At 40.1% G+C, this 15,386-nt stretch overlaps 1 protein-coding gene across 4 annotated transcripts in view; it reads right to left on the bottom strand.

Moving 5' to 3' along the window:
- DOCK2 (dedicator of cytokinesis 2) overlaps positions 1-15,386 on the bottom strand; it is a 249,904-nt gene that overhangs the window by 46,429 nt on the left and 188,089 nt on the right. For all 4 annotated transcript variants that reach the window (XM_081852013.1, XM_081852016.1, XM_081852014.1 and 1 more), the window contains one exon: positions 13,053-13,201. In XM_081852013.1, coding sequence (XP_081708139.1) covers positions 13,053-13,201 — 149 coding nt within the window. The remainder of the gene's footprint in view (positions 1-13,052; positions 13,202-15,386) is intronic.

Raw genomic sequence — 15,386 nt, 5'->3', positions numbered from 1 at the left:
TAAACCTTACGTTTTATTTATCTTTTAAAGTAGCATCCTTACCAGACTATTTTTTTCTGCACAATTATAAAATCTACTTGTTTAATGAGGGTGAAAAATACAGTCATTTACTATGAAGAAAAAAACATGGCTAATTCTGAGTTACTCTGAAAATAAAGAACTGAGACAAATTTTAAAGGCAGTAAGACTGAATGATGTGTGGAGAAAAAGGTTTTGCCTTAGACTGCTGAAGCTCTAAATAGTAATATCCAGGTAAGTCTTATCTGAGAAAATTTGACTTCGGTGATGAGCCATTGCTTTTATAGTTTGGGTTCTTAAGGCCTGTAACTTTATTTTTAGGTCACTGATTCAGTGCTGGGTAATGGCTATTATACATATGCATTGAAGAATCCTATCTGAACAGAAATTGAATTGCTTCTGGGGTTTTTTTTACAGTGATAGTGTGTGCACATGCATGTGTACATGCACGTGTAACCACCCACTTTCTTTATAAGGTGATTTATAACCTTGAGCCTTGATTCCTCAGAGAACTTAGTTTTGACCAGTAGGCTAAGCTTTCTGGAGGTGACAGAGTTGGAGACCAACAACCATCTGGGGACTCGTGGTTGAAAAACTGATTTACATGTCTAGTCTATCAATGTACAAACAGTTACCTTGCATTCTTGGTTACCTTTGAAACAAATGGTTAAAAAGGAAATGGAATGAACTGTTTACTGCTGGAGATTTGCCCTTTCTTGTCAGTGCCATTTGATGTGACAATGAACCCATACAAGCTGGTTGTGAAGCTATTTTGGTTCAGGCTTTACCCCCCCCCCGCCCTGGCTGCATGTGAAATCTCACCAGTGCTTGAATGTTCAAAGTTTGAGCATCAAAGATTGGCAAAGAATCATTTTATTCTATGTTTGGAAAATATGCAGATGATAAATACAAGTTGCTTGGAATCACATTTCCATCCCTCCAAGTAAAGTACTTAGGTCCAACTGGAAGGCAGAAACCCCACATGCACAGAGGTCTGTCCCCTACCTGATATCTGCCATGGACCCAGTATTACTTCACACTTCAAAAAAAACACCCCAAAACACCTAAGGGAAGCTCAAGAACTTGGCGTGGTGACTTGTACATACACAAAATAGAAAGTGAGCAATTAAGCAGAATGGATAAATGATAATGTGAAAGACGTAAAACAAACATGGGCACAAGTATTTCTAAACAGTAATGGTTAGTCATGTTGCTTGGCTAAGAACTAATATTTTTGAAAAGGGACTAGTGCTTAAAAGGGGGAGGGGGAATCCAATAGACATCGTGGGCCAGATTCAGCTAACTGGTTCCAATAGCAGAAGCCTGCACAAGGACTTCAGCTAGTGCAGTGGAGCTTTCCCTCTCCCTCTCCTCCCCTCATGCTCCCCTCAAATTGGCTCAGGGTGATGGAAGAAACCCTAGAACTGTGTGTGGAGAAGAGGGGATATCATTTTGTCAGAAGCAGAAATGTTCACAATGATGAAATGTTTGTGGCAGCTTGATGTTGAATTCTTCCAAAATGATAAAAGGGGCTGGAGCAACTCCCCTATGAGGAAAGGTTAAAACACTGGGAACTTTTTTGTTCAAGAAAAAAGAGGGATGGGGGAGGGGCAGGAGAAGATAGAGGTGCAGGAGAAAGTGGATAGAGAGAACACCCGGATGAAAATGAATATTGGGAGGTTCAGGGCAGATAAAATGAAATACTTCTTCAAGAAGCAAATAGTTAAACTGTGGGATTCAATGTTGAAGGATGTAGCATGGCCACCAAATTGACTTTCAAGGGAGTTTAGAAAAATTCATTGAGGATAAAGCTACCAATGGCTACGAATCGTGATGGCTGTGTACTACCTTAAGTATCAGAGGTGGTATGTCTCTGAATAAATGTTGCTGGGGAGCACAAGTGTGGAGCATGCTGTTGCACCCGAATTCTGCTCAGAGGTTTTCCATGGGCATCCGGTTCACTATTGTGAGAAGAGGATGCTGGACTGGACCCATCATCTGTTATGCAGAGGCGGGGCCAGCATAATTAAAGATGATGAAGCTGCAGGCTTTGCACCTGCCATGTGCAGGCCCAGTCAGCACCTGTTCTCTCTCTCTCACACACACATCCCTGCCAGCTGTCACTCTGGACAGGTAAGCAGGTTGCTGGCTACTGAGGTCAGTGACTGTGTGGAACAGCAGGCTGTCCCGTGGTGCTGAGCCTGACTGTAGCACCAGTGAACCCTCCCTGTTCTGATATACCATGTTTTGATGTGGGCACTGATTCTATTAACACAGTACACATCCAGTACAATTAGTATTTATTGCTGAATGGCATCATTGTTTCCTTGGTAACCTTGGAGAAACACAGTCTAGGGACTGAACAAAACCCATTTAAGTAACAGTCAACAGCAGCATAAATAAAGGCATCCTTCATGCAGATCTCTTCACCGGTACAAATATAGAATATTTGTCTACTTCAATACTCCAAATAACTAAATACATTGTACATTTTTGGAACAGAAATCACTTGCAAGGTTATTTAACAAGATGGCAATTTTTATAACCACATACTCAAGAAAAGTCCCTGAGGAACCAGTAGCATAAAGGTTGTAACTCGGAAATATATTTGAAAAGCCCCCCTAGAAAAATTTTCACAAAACTAGAGAGCAATACTTTATAGAATCAAGGCTTTAGTCATGTAATCAGCACAAATGTCTTCTAAAGTTTTATGCTGACCAGCAGGCCCCTTTTTGGCAGGAATCTTCTTTTGCAGCTTGGCTTGAGTTCAAGCCAGGCTGCAAAACAAGAAAAGAAAGAATTGGCTGTGAGCTTCCTGTTCTTTCCTTTGAAGGTGGGTCAGCTGGTGTCATGGGTGATGGCAGGCGACTGACGGGTGGGCGGCACTGCCTGCCTGTCAAAGTAGCCCATGGGGGTGGGAGGAACTGAGGACCCCGCCTACAGACCCTGTTCTCCATCCCTGTTTTATGTTAATTTGGCAGTGTGCTAATTCATAACAAAAATGTTGAAGATGAGAGTTTGGCCTGTGGTATGCAACCTGCTGAAAAAGGCAAAACTCCAGTGGCCGAAGAGTGTAAGGCAAAGCTATGCATGCTTCTTTAGTTGTTAAAGGAAATAAATGCACCACCTATCCCTTGCCACTTATTGTTACTCTTATAGCTGCCTTTGGCACAGCTGGTATAGTATGGTTTGTTACCACACCAATACGTATGTTAGCAAAAGCATTTCCATCTTTTGCTATTTCACGAGTCAATATCTGTCCCAACATTTGGTACCTGAATTATACTTTAACTCATGTTATGTTTGTGCTGTTATTTTAAACTGTTTTTATATAAATAATAAGGGTGCTTTTTCTAAATGCTTTTAAATGCTAGCGTTTAAACTCTTTTTTATATTTGCAAGTATTTTATATGCATTTTATTATACTGTGATTTGCTGCCATGTGGGGAGAAATGTATAAAACAACAACAACAATGCTGCAAATAGATATTATGGCAAAGATGTCATCAACCCCAACATCAGTGCACCTCAGTCTCTCTATATTTTTAGTTTGATTGAATTATAGTATCTATTATATACTAGCAGACACCCTACCCCACAGAGCTGTGTTTTACCCTTTTCTGCTTTAGAGACTTTGCCCCTGGTTACAACTGAACTAGCTCTTGGTCACTTTCCACTTAGTCTTAATGCTTGCACTAGCAGTATCTTTCCTTCATTTCCCATAATTCTCTTTGTCTTTCATTTTTGTATGCACAATTCTTACATCAGCCTCCTATGTTTCTCGTGACAGCAAACTTGGCCATACAGGACATCAGCAACACTCACGCCTACTTCAGCCCATTAACACAAAGTTATCGTATTTGGACCACTGTAAACCACAAGTCAAACATTTAATACTTCTGGCTATTGCTTAAAGCTGCTTTACAAGTACATGCAAATTTCTGATATTCCTCTGTCCCTTTGTCCTCTCCCTTCATCTTTGTCCTATGCTACCTAGATTGTGCTGTAACTAGACAGGAAACATGTCACTTCTATGCTCCGCTCTGCTCTTCAGATATGCTCAGTGTGATTAATTATCCCACTGAGTCTTTCGTCAACACTGTCTACACTAGAAGACACATCTTTTTCTTTGACCTTCCTTTCTATGTGAGGCTAGCTGGATTTGATTACTGATGACTGAGCCTTCAAAATGCTGCTGCTTAAATGTCTCTGAAAACTAAAATTCAATTCAGACATATCTTGCACAACAATGGTAGAGTGCAATGTCCTAATTTAACCATAGAGAGGGTGCTTGCTTTGCCATTTTCACTTCACAGGACACAAAAACAACCTTTTCCAAATTTGCTGGTCCAACAGTGGCCATATATCTATGCATCTCTTTCTCATCTTATTTGTAATTCTCCCTCTCATCTTTTTTGCTGGCTATAGAAAGACACAGTGCTCAGTGGCAGCACCTACATGTCATAGTAAACCATAGTTAGTAGTTTACTGCGAATAAGTGGATGCCTCCTAATCCACTTCTCCCCTACTGCAAGTAATAAAACATCATCCCTGGATTAGTATTACATCCAAGCCAAAGGTATTGGTTTGTTTTGCTGAACCAAACCACAGTTGGTAAACCAAAAACAAACCTGATGCACACTGGATCTAAGTGTGATGGAAGTGTTTAAACATACATTTGGTGTATTCTGAGACATTTGTCATCATGGCAGAGAATGTTTATTTAAACCACTTAATCTATGTTCCATCACATTTAAAATGCTCATCTCCCTTTATCCATTAGGTCTAGACGACCCATCCCTTTTATCACCCCCTCAAAACACTTAATGTTTATGGTACTCATAATATTCTAGGTGGCTCCTTATGTAGTTTCTCCCTGGTGCTACAAGCTTCTATTTGATCTATAAAGTCTCACATCCAAATACAAATCTAACCTCTACTTTTGGATGAAAATCCAAAATAGGCCAGGAGGAACTAAAAATTGAAGGAAGGGGGTGGGGAAGGAAAGAAAATAGGTACTAAAAAAAGAGCAAGCCTCCTCGTTCATCTCTTATACATAACAGGTAACAGATATCCTTTCTCTCTCATTCACATGGGTATTAAGTCTAACTTTGATCAACACCAACCACTCACTCTCTTTGGCGATAACCATTTCATAGACACAGCTTTCCACCCAGTTGATTTGGTTTGCGTCCTCCTTCCCCCATCCCCCATTTCTGCAGTTTCTTCCTTTATTTTATTTATTTATTTAAATTAAATTATATGCCACCCTTCATTTGAAGATCACAGGGCAGTTTACAACATAAAAACACAAATACATAACATAACAGCAAAAAAAACAAAAACAAACCAACAACCAGCTATACACCCCATTTCCTCTCTTTCCTTGACTCTGAGGCCCATGTCAGACAGTTCCCATGACATCTAAATAGCATTTTGATAATCTTGGTCTGTTGTTCCTTTGCTGGAGTGGCAGCTAAAGAGGAGGCAGCCAAAGGAAAATGCTTATCTACTGCCAGAGGGTACCAGCACATTGCCAGGCATTCAGGAAATAAAGGCCAAAGAAGATCTGTTCCTATAGACACAGTCCAGCCTGTGTCACCGAATCTTGGCAGCAGTCTGTCTGCCATTTGCAACGCATTCTGCTCATTTCCCCAGGCCCTGCGCTTCTTCTCTTTAGGTGACTATAGAAACAGTGCATGTGGATGATGGCTGTTAACTATGTTGTTCCACTCCTCATTCCCTGCACATTTGGTTTAAGAGGAAGCAGGGCTGAAGCTTGCCTTCTCTTATTGTTTGCTCTGATACATATTTGGAGATTAATGCAGGCACAGAAAGCAGTACATTTAAATTGATGCGCTTTTGTTGCAGCAGTGGGAAAACTGCAAGAACTAGGTGCACCACCTTATTGGAAAAATGTGATTCCTTTCTCCCGCAGAGAATGCAAGAAAATGAAATTAAACTGAGCACCCTCACAATACGAGGCTGTGAAGCATTGTACTGCAGAAAGGCATCCAAGACAGCAAGATGAAGATATCTACCTCCTACACACAGGGAGGAAAGTGGAATAGGGAGTTTAAGCCGCTCTCTAGATTATCAGTGAAAGCATACAGTACATCAAATGAACCACAGTAAGAGGTAGAAGTAATGTAGGAACATAGGAAGCTGCCTTGTACATAATCAGATTAAGGTTTTGGTAGTGTTGGTGCTGCCTGGCAGTAGCTGTCCAGCTGTCCAGGCAGGGGATATTCCCAGCCCTATCTGGATTGAACCACTGAGCTACCACTGAGCTGTGGCTTGTCCCCTGAGCAACATAGAACTATCTCAACAGTACGGAGTTCTTAAAGGGGAGGGGGGCATACACTGAAAACATCTGTTAAGAACATAAGAATCTGTTGGATCAATCAATCAATCTTTGTGGTCAAAGACCAGATAGATCCTGTTGGATCAGGCCAAAGTTCTGTCTAGCCCAGCCTCCTGTTCTCATAGTAGCCAAACAGAGGCATATGGGAAAATCACAAGCAGAACCTGAATGCAGAAGTGCTCTCCGTACCGATACAAGAATGTAAGAATGTAAGAAGTGGCTGCTAGATGAGGACAAAGGCCCAGCATCCTGTTCTCACAGTAGCCACTCAAATGCTCAGGGGAAGCCCCAAAGTACTCTCCCCATTTGTGATTCCAAGCAACTGGTATTCAGCCTCCAACAGTGGAGGGAAAACATATCCATCACAGCTAGGAGCCATTCATAGCTTTATCCTGCAGAAATTTATCTAACCTTGTTTCAAAGCCATCTAATAGAGGGCATCACTACATCTTGTGAGAATGAATTCCACAGTTAACTATGTGCAGTGGGAAGAAGTGCTTTGGTGTTTCCTGTACTACCTTTTATATAATATCATATAAAATAATTCTGGAGTTAAATCACTATTCTCATTACTACTGTTGCTCAGCCTGAGATTAGGCAGCCAAAACGGCATTATCCATGCACAAGAGGGAGGCATTAGCAGGAACACCACGGTTTGCAAGATGGGGACTGAAAAAGAGGAATGGCCATGGAGCGCTGACTCTTTTTGGAGGTGGGGGCAGGAACCAGGTGGAAGGGAAGGCTGAAAGAATAATTGCATTTGGTAACTGAAAGTGTTGCTCATCTGTAATGGACTGTTAAAGTGTTATTAATTGTTCTCTGTCATTCAACATATATGTTGTTATGGTGTTAAGAAACTGGTTTATTTTAATGTTTGGCAACTGAAAGTGTTGTTTGGCTGCAGTAGGTGTTAAATTGTATTCTCACCTCTATGCTATTATTATCTTTAGATTGTTTTCTTTCTCTGCTACTTTTGCATTTATTTTTAGTGAAATGCACAGGGTGTTGTTGTTGGTTTTTTTACCAGACTTTTCATACTGTCTGTTATGCTGGAGGAGGGCGCTGAACATCAATGCTGCAACATTTTATTGCAAGGGCTAACTTGTTGGATACAATTCTGTATCTGTCCTAAGACTGTCCTCATCCTGATAACCCAAGGCACCATGACAGATCAAAGCAGAGGGAACGCACACTGTCAGCAGCAGAATGATCATAATGAGTGGTTTCTTTGCCCACCTGGCAGAGATGCCTGTGTCACAGTGCCATATAATCTTGCCAGTTGGTTAAGATTTGCCTCAGGGATCCTCTGTGAGTGCTCACCATTAAGATCAGTTAGGTTGGCAAGCAGCAGAAACAGGGCCCCCAAAATATGGAACTCCCTAGCTATTGACTTCCATCTTGTCTTGTACAGCTGTTTAGGTGAAAACTGAAGACTTTCCTCTTCAATACTGTGTTCAGCATAATTAGTTTAGGCGTTACCGAGTAGCTTCTTAACGTATATCATAGTCTTCCTAGTATGGCTATTATATCTTTTGATCTTGCCTTGCTCCTGTTTGTGTGTCACCTTGTGGGAGCACAGCACAGCCCTCAGAAGCAACTAAAAGGAATACTTTAAATAAATCATGTCCTCCTCCCACCTTGCATGATGCCTGGGAACTGAGCCTGATCCATCAGGGTGGTAATGCTGGTGGCAATTCTGACACAGTCCTTGCCTTGCAGGATTAACTTTCCCTCTAACTTCCAAAAGGTTCAGCAGAAACAGGATGAGTTTATGTGCTTGTACTGCCTGAAGGCTGACAGAAGTGATGGGAGCCAGGGGATGAAAGCTAAAGAGCATAGGCTACTGGGGGAAGATGTGAACATTTTTCTTTCCTTGAGCCAAAAGTATCTATAAAAGGCTTTGAAAAACACAAGGGTAAGGCAAGTGCCTCTTATAGAACACCTTCTGGTTGCTTACTGTCTAAGAACATGCACCTTCCTTTTCAAGCAGACACCTGTATTATGCTTTCCAACATTATATTACAACCTTGAGAGGTGGATTTTCAAGAGACCACCTGTGTCTTTGAAAAGAACACGGGAATTAGAGCTCACAGTGAATACACAACCTATCAATGAATGCTCAAAGTCAGTACTATTTTTGCTGCTGTCTAATAACTACCAGGCAAGAAAAGTAATTTAAAAACCTGCTCACAGCTGGTTAAAATATGTGATGGAAATGTTGAGTGAAGGATTTAAACAGGGATCTGCAACATGAATACATGTTGCTTACCAGGATCAAAATAGTATTATGCTTAGGAATTAATCTTTGCTAAGCCAAAGACAAATCTTCTTTTTTAACAATAATCTTAACCCGATATTTCATTTATGTTGCATATTATCATTTCATCCCTTACAAATAGTTTCGAATACAAACCATTTTATTTTGGGGGCAGATGTTTCATCAGCTCAGCACATAAAACCATTGGCTGCTCATTCAGAAAACTATTCTTCAAAATGGAATATTAGGACAAAATTCCATTTAACTCTGTGTGTAGACCTTTGAGCTAGTAACTACAACTGTCTACGCCTTTGGATTTAATGGAAGGAATATTAGAGTAGTATTTAACTATGCTTTACTCAGAGTAGACCCATTGAAATGAATGAACATGACTGAGTTAGGCATATTAATTTACTCTGGTCTACTGCTCTGAGTAAAACATAGCTGAATACCACCCAGAATTGCTGATGTGTGTGTTATTAAGTTCTCTCAGTATCTATTAAAATTGTACGTGAGCAAGAGAAAGAAAAAACACAAAAGGACTATTTTTTTTCATAAGGGATTGAATGGATAGGATTTTTCATTTTCAAAAAACATAATGAGAAGTAAAATATTTAACATCTCTAAAAACATGATTTACCTAAAAAATGTCCTCTAAAGGGTTGCTTCCTGGGACTTTATATAACCCCCCCCCCCGAATATTAAGGGGCATATTTTGGAAATGGAATAATAAAATTGTATAGTTAAAGAGTCTGAAGGTGTTCTGAGGATCATCTAGTCCAGGGTTAGCAACCTAAGGCCCGGGGGCTGGATCTGGCCCAATCGCCTTCTCAGTCCAGCCCACAGACAGTCCAGGAATCAGAGTGTTTTTACATGAGTAGAATGTGTCTTTTTATTTAAAATGCATCTCTGGGTTATTTGTGGGGCATAGGAATTCGTTCATTATTATTTTTTCAAAATATAGTCCGGCCCACCACATGGTCTGAGGGACGGTGGATCAGCCCATGGCTGAAAAAGGTTGCTGACCCCTGATCTAGTCCAACCCCTTGCAGTACAGGATCTGGCCCATATGACTTGAACCTGCGACCTTAGCATTATAAGCACCACAGTCTAACCAACTGAGCTGCAAGTTAACAATAAATTTCTGGATTTTTTTCTTGAAAGAAACAAATTATCTACAAATATCTTTGGGTATTGCAGCAGACTAAAGCATTGTCATGCAGTAAAAAAATATCCAGCCTGCTGTGTCAAATGGCAGGCTATACAGTGCGCCTTACAAACTGATCTCCTTACGAGAGAGCACACCCAGTTTCTTATTGCAAACAATGAAAGAAAGTGCTTCCCTGTGTGGGAATCTACCAACAAGGGCACACTCCAACCTGACATTTCCCCCATTTCCCTTTTCTTTGTTCCTTTCGTTTCTTGCACACAGGCTGGCAATGCTCATACTGCAAACAATGAAAGAGCAGCACGGAAAGAACCAGACAAGTGAAAGAAAAGGAAATTAAATGGATTAATTATATAAGGCAGCGATAGGAACCTGTGACTCTCCAGATGTTTCTGGCCTACAACTGCCATTGTCCCTGACAGTTGCTTGTGCTGGTTGGGGCTGATGCGAGTCACAAAGAATCACAGAATTGTAAACTGGAAGGGACCAGAGGGTCATCTAGTCCAACCCCCTGCAATGCAGGAATCCTGCCTACAGCTATCCCTGGGTAGGCTTGAATCGCCAGCCTTCCAGTTAACAGCCAGACCCACTGACCCACTGCGCCACATGAGAGTCCTGAGTCCAACAAACTATAGAGGGCCACAGGTTCCTCTTCCTAGTTGGTCAATTTCATCCAGTACTGTGTGTCTTTGGATGGTTTCAGAAGAGGATTAGACAAATCCATGGAGGATAAGGCTATCGGGGTTACTAACCCTGATGGCCATGTTCTACTTCCACTGTCAGAGGCAGTACACTTCTGAATACCAGTTGCTGGGAATCACAAGTAGAGAGAGTGCTGATGTGCTCAGGTCCTTGTGGGCAGGCTTCCCACAGGCATCTGGTTAGCTGCTGTGAGAACAAGATGCTGGAGTAGGTGGTGTGGCGATCACACAGGGTCCATGGACGTTTCACCATCTATTGATCCCTGTGCCAACACTTTATTTCTCGCTGCCACCACCCAGGCCCTACTGAGTCCAGTCAGGGTTAAATTGGAACATAAACTTCTGTTTATTTATTGCAGTTTAACAAGTGTATGTTTTCCATAAACAGTCTCAGTCAATTACAACCATGGGGTGCCTATCCAGACCTATAACTTCCGCTACCTGCTCTCACTCACTAAACCACCTCTCAGATATTTACTTGTCTTCCTAGCTCCTAACTGTTCCTGACTCAGCTTATTTCGCTACACTAACTCAACCTACCCACAGACTCTATCCCAATTCACTCCCACTCCAACCAATCACCCAACTCCCAATGAACCCCTCCCGGAGCTGGTTTTATAGTCCCTCTGGCTCTACCCCCCTGGGTTCTGATTGGGTAACCTGTTTAACTATTTCAACTCCAGCACTCTCATATGTTACCGTCACAGGTGGGCCAGTAGGCTGTTATGTTCTCCAGCATCAACTCACCTGGAGCTCAGGCAGTTGTCTTTTCCAACCTTGATACACAATTTATTTTTATTTTTTAAAAATGGAGACACCAGGGGTTGAGTCCTCAACCACCCTATAAATGTCCATTGTTGGTTTTCGTGTATTTTAGTCTTAGGTTTATTTGTCTGATGATAATGCGATTTTATTATTGTATTTTACTGATGCCTTTTAGTGATTGTTCTGAAAGGTTGTTAATAAACACTTTAAGCAAATAAATAAGTACCACTGGGGGCACAGCTTTAACCACCCTTTGGTGCAGCTTTAACCATCGTATGTGTTTTATGTCCTTATTCTGTAACACCAAACTATCCACCTGAACCTTAGAAATCTATTTAGCAACTAAGCTGTGTGTCCACATTGCAACTATAATTTCCTAGACGCTTTAGATGTTATCCTTGTTAAGCTTATATTACCTTTTTCAGTCTGAGATACACATTTCAGGAGCATTATTATTATTATTATTTTGGTCCTACTACCTGCTTGTCTGCATTGATCCCCAAGAGAAACAGTTACAAGCCAAAAATAAGAAGCAGTAATTAAAAACGGAAATAGAGGGCTATTAAGTCAAGGGAAGAGCAGATGCAGAGAAGCAAAATGGTTTTCAGTCCTGGACTCAGGCCAAAAGCTTTGTGCTGTGCTACCAACAACAATAATCCCACCTGCCAGATTGTTCCAGGCTCAACTGATATAATCATGATGCCTTAAATGCAGTGCACACATGTGCCCCCATCTACAAACCATGTTGAACTCTTCTTTCTTCTGGGAGAGTAAATACTGAGAACTTAATAACAACCTTTCCAAATGAAATCTAGCAATAGAGAGAACCATCATTATTAATTTACCACAGCCTGCGTCGCGACTGCTCTTTGAACCCTGAACTGTGATTCACTGCACTAACTGCAAGGCAAAACTGATGATTGTCTTAAAGGCTAATGCATAAATAACAAATTTGGTTCATTTGTAACCTAAGCTGCCATGATTTTCCTCTAATAGTTCACCAAATACACAGACTTATCTTCTATCTATCTATTTATCTAAAGGTCAGGAGGAGAAATTAAAGTGTGGATCAATTAAATGACCCCTCCAGAGATCCATAGACAGATATTTGGGAGAGAGACAGTGTTAAGGCACCAGAAGACCATTAAAAAACTGTTGTATCAAAATACAGGTAGCCCAATATGTATCCATTTATTTAACTGTATTACTCTTTGTGAGCATTTTTCCATGCTTCGTTATAACTTTCCCAAGTAAATGTGCTAGAGACTTGTTTTTTAAAACAAAAGCTGAAAACTCACAGAAGGTGCATTCCCACACAACACACACATAACTCATCATTGACCACAGGACTTTCCTCCATGAAGTGTTCTAGTTCTAGATTAATTCATTCAACCACATACTTTGCTTCTCACTTTCATTTAGGTATTTCATATCAGTGTAATTCATTTCATCCCACATAACAAACTGCTCAGAGTATTTATATATATATATACTTGGCATATTTGTGAGTCTGATTCTGTAAGGATGACTTCTTAGGTTACATGTTTCAGATGAATGATATGTTTATGACAGGAAAAGGCCACATTTAATCTCTGATAAACTCAGTCTTCCATATCTTTGCCCAACAGTGCTGCAGCTCTTTCCCTTCCTTCTATAGCACTCACCTTTCTATAGAAAAGTGTCAAGAATCGCAAGCACCTTTCTGGAGTATTCATATAATATTGCTGTTATTTAAGCATAATGGCAGTACTGACAAACACTATGTGAAGCTAACAATACCTTTCTGAATTCTCCAGTGTTTCTATATTCACACAACATCATATCAAAGAAGATTGGGATGGTGGCTTTCCGTAACTCAGCTTCAGGAATAAGGGTCATCTCTAAGATGGGTCCAACCATTCCAGGAATAAAGCGGATTTTATTCTGCCCTGGATCAAAGTGTGAAAGAGAATATTAAAAATGGGACACAATGCATGCAGACATTCTGTGTAGCTATTCTATTATTATTATTATTATTATTATTATTATTATTATTATTATTTTAAAAATTGTTAACCAGCCTTCATCATACATGAAATCTGTTCAAAAGAGAGATGTACAAAAGTGTGTATAAAAAGTGATTCACACACAATTTGCAATTTAAAACCAGCAAATGACAAAAGGACAAGGGAAACACAAATTAAAACCTCAAAAAACATTATAAATAAAAACAATCTAAAAGTATCATATATCTTAATGCTTCAGTTTTAAATAATTGTTTTGCATACATATATCATACACATTTAAGAAGTTGTTGGTTCAATTCGGAAAAATCCTTCCAATGGACTAAGAAATGTCCCATCACATAAGTTCTACGGGTCTTCTGCTTCTTGCCCCAAATGTAGTGGAATGGACAAGACTGTTCCTTCTATGCTAAAAGTCCAGATTCAGTACTTTTATGACTATACAGGCTAGTATCTAATGCCCCTTACCCACATCATAGTTTGATGAGTTCTGAATATCTTGTGCCTCAAGCTTTCCATAAGCTTCCCATTTCCTCTTCCAATTATTAAGAACTGATGTTGTGTTGTGGTTAAGAAGAACATGGATTATGACCTGTAGTTCAGCTCAGCCATAAATTCACTTGCAAGCCACAACCCACTATGTTTAACCACCCCACTAAAGATGTATAATATTATTAGCCTTCTTTGCACAAATAGGCATTCATGAAATTCTTTGAGCACCACATTAAAAGAATAACACCAAACTATTACAATGAATAGTATAATGAAGAACATTATAGAAACAATGCTATCATCATTATTGAGAGCAGAATTATTGATCATCATTATTGGTAGTCATGGAATTGGCACTACTACAGGTGCCATATAATACCTGTTCTGCATTTGTAAGAACTCAACTGTTTAGTGTGGCAACATGTACACCTGGGAATTACCTGCCTACTGAGATCAAGCAGGCACCTTCACTGTACTCTTTTTGGTTCCTGCCCAGATTCACAGAAGATTGAGGTAATTTTAATCTGTTTTAGTATTTTAACTTTTGTATGTTTTAAAGTGTGTTTGTAAATGTTTCTGGCTTTATCTTTTTGTAAAACATTTTGAGGGATTTTTTTCTTTTTACCGAACCAAGTAGTGTATACATTTTATGAAATAAATAAAATGCATTACTGCGGCAGTCTTACATACGGCTTAACTTTGCAAGACCACAAACTTGCACTGCTGCTATAGCAGATTTGCAATTCGAGATGGAAGCCGACTCTAGAAGCACCTCACAATATCCTAGGTAGTGGCCAACTGAATGTACTTGCACATGGAGTCAGTTTCAAACATCTCATTGCTGAGCGTGCTTGGAAAGGAAAATAATTGGAAACAATAGATTTCTTCACCCCTTCCCATCAAAAGCCATCTATCAGACAACATTTTACAGGAGCCATTTGACATGTCCTCTTCTTTCCATCACAATGGACAAAACTTATCTGCCTTCATTCCTGGATGACTAATGTCAGCCATTAGAAAGCTCAGAATAGAAATAGTGTCCTGCTAACTCTATTATAGATTCGCTGTACAATGGCTTAAAAGCCATATGAAATAGAGAGTCATCGGAGTCTGCCTTAGGAGACATTTGCAATTATGACAGACAATAAAAAAATGAAGAAATGAGGTTGCAAATGTCATCTCTAACAGGAAAAAACAGCTTTTTAATATTCTTAAAATATGGCTTTTTGCAGGACAAAATCAAACGCAGAAAGACTCAAACCATTTGTTTGTTAGCTTTAATGCTCTTTTCCTAGAAATCCTTAATGATGTCTAATACTTCAGGGAAGGTAGATAAAAAAAACCCCAAACACGAACAGTTGTGGTCCGATTTAGGATTGATTTGTAGCAGTACCGCCTGACACAAGGCACCTTGTAAAACCACAAAAGAGCAGCAATCCATTCCCACATTGGAGCTCATTCCTCAAGGTCTCATTTCACAACCAGAGCTGCTCACACTTGTATAATAGGGACTAATGCAATTGCTTGGATGTATTAGACCTGCCCCGTATCCATTATTAAATCTTGGGGCATTTCCCCCCCTTTTTTCCTTTTTACAACGTTCATACACCCAGTAACA

This window comes from Podarcis erhardii (genome assembly GCF_964252035.2).
Source record: "Podarcis erhardii genome assembly, chromosome: 2".
Classification (NCBI taxonomy): domain Eukaryota; kingdom Metazoa; phylum Chordata; class Lepidosauria; order Squamata; family Lacertidae; genus Podarcis; species Podarcis erhardii.
The sequence above is the reverse complement of the archived record's forward strand: the minus strand, read 5'-3'. Positions and strand labels throughout refer to the sequence as shown.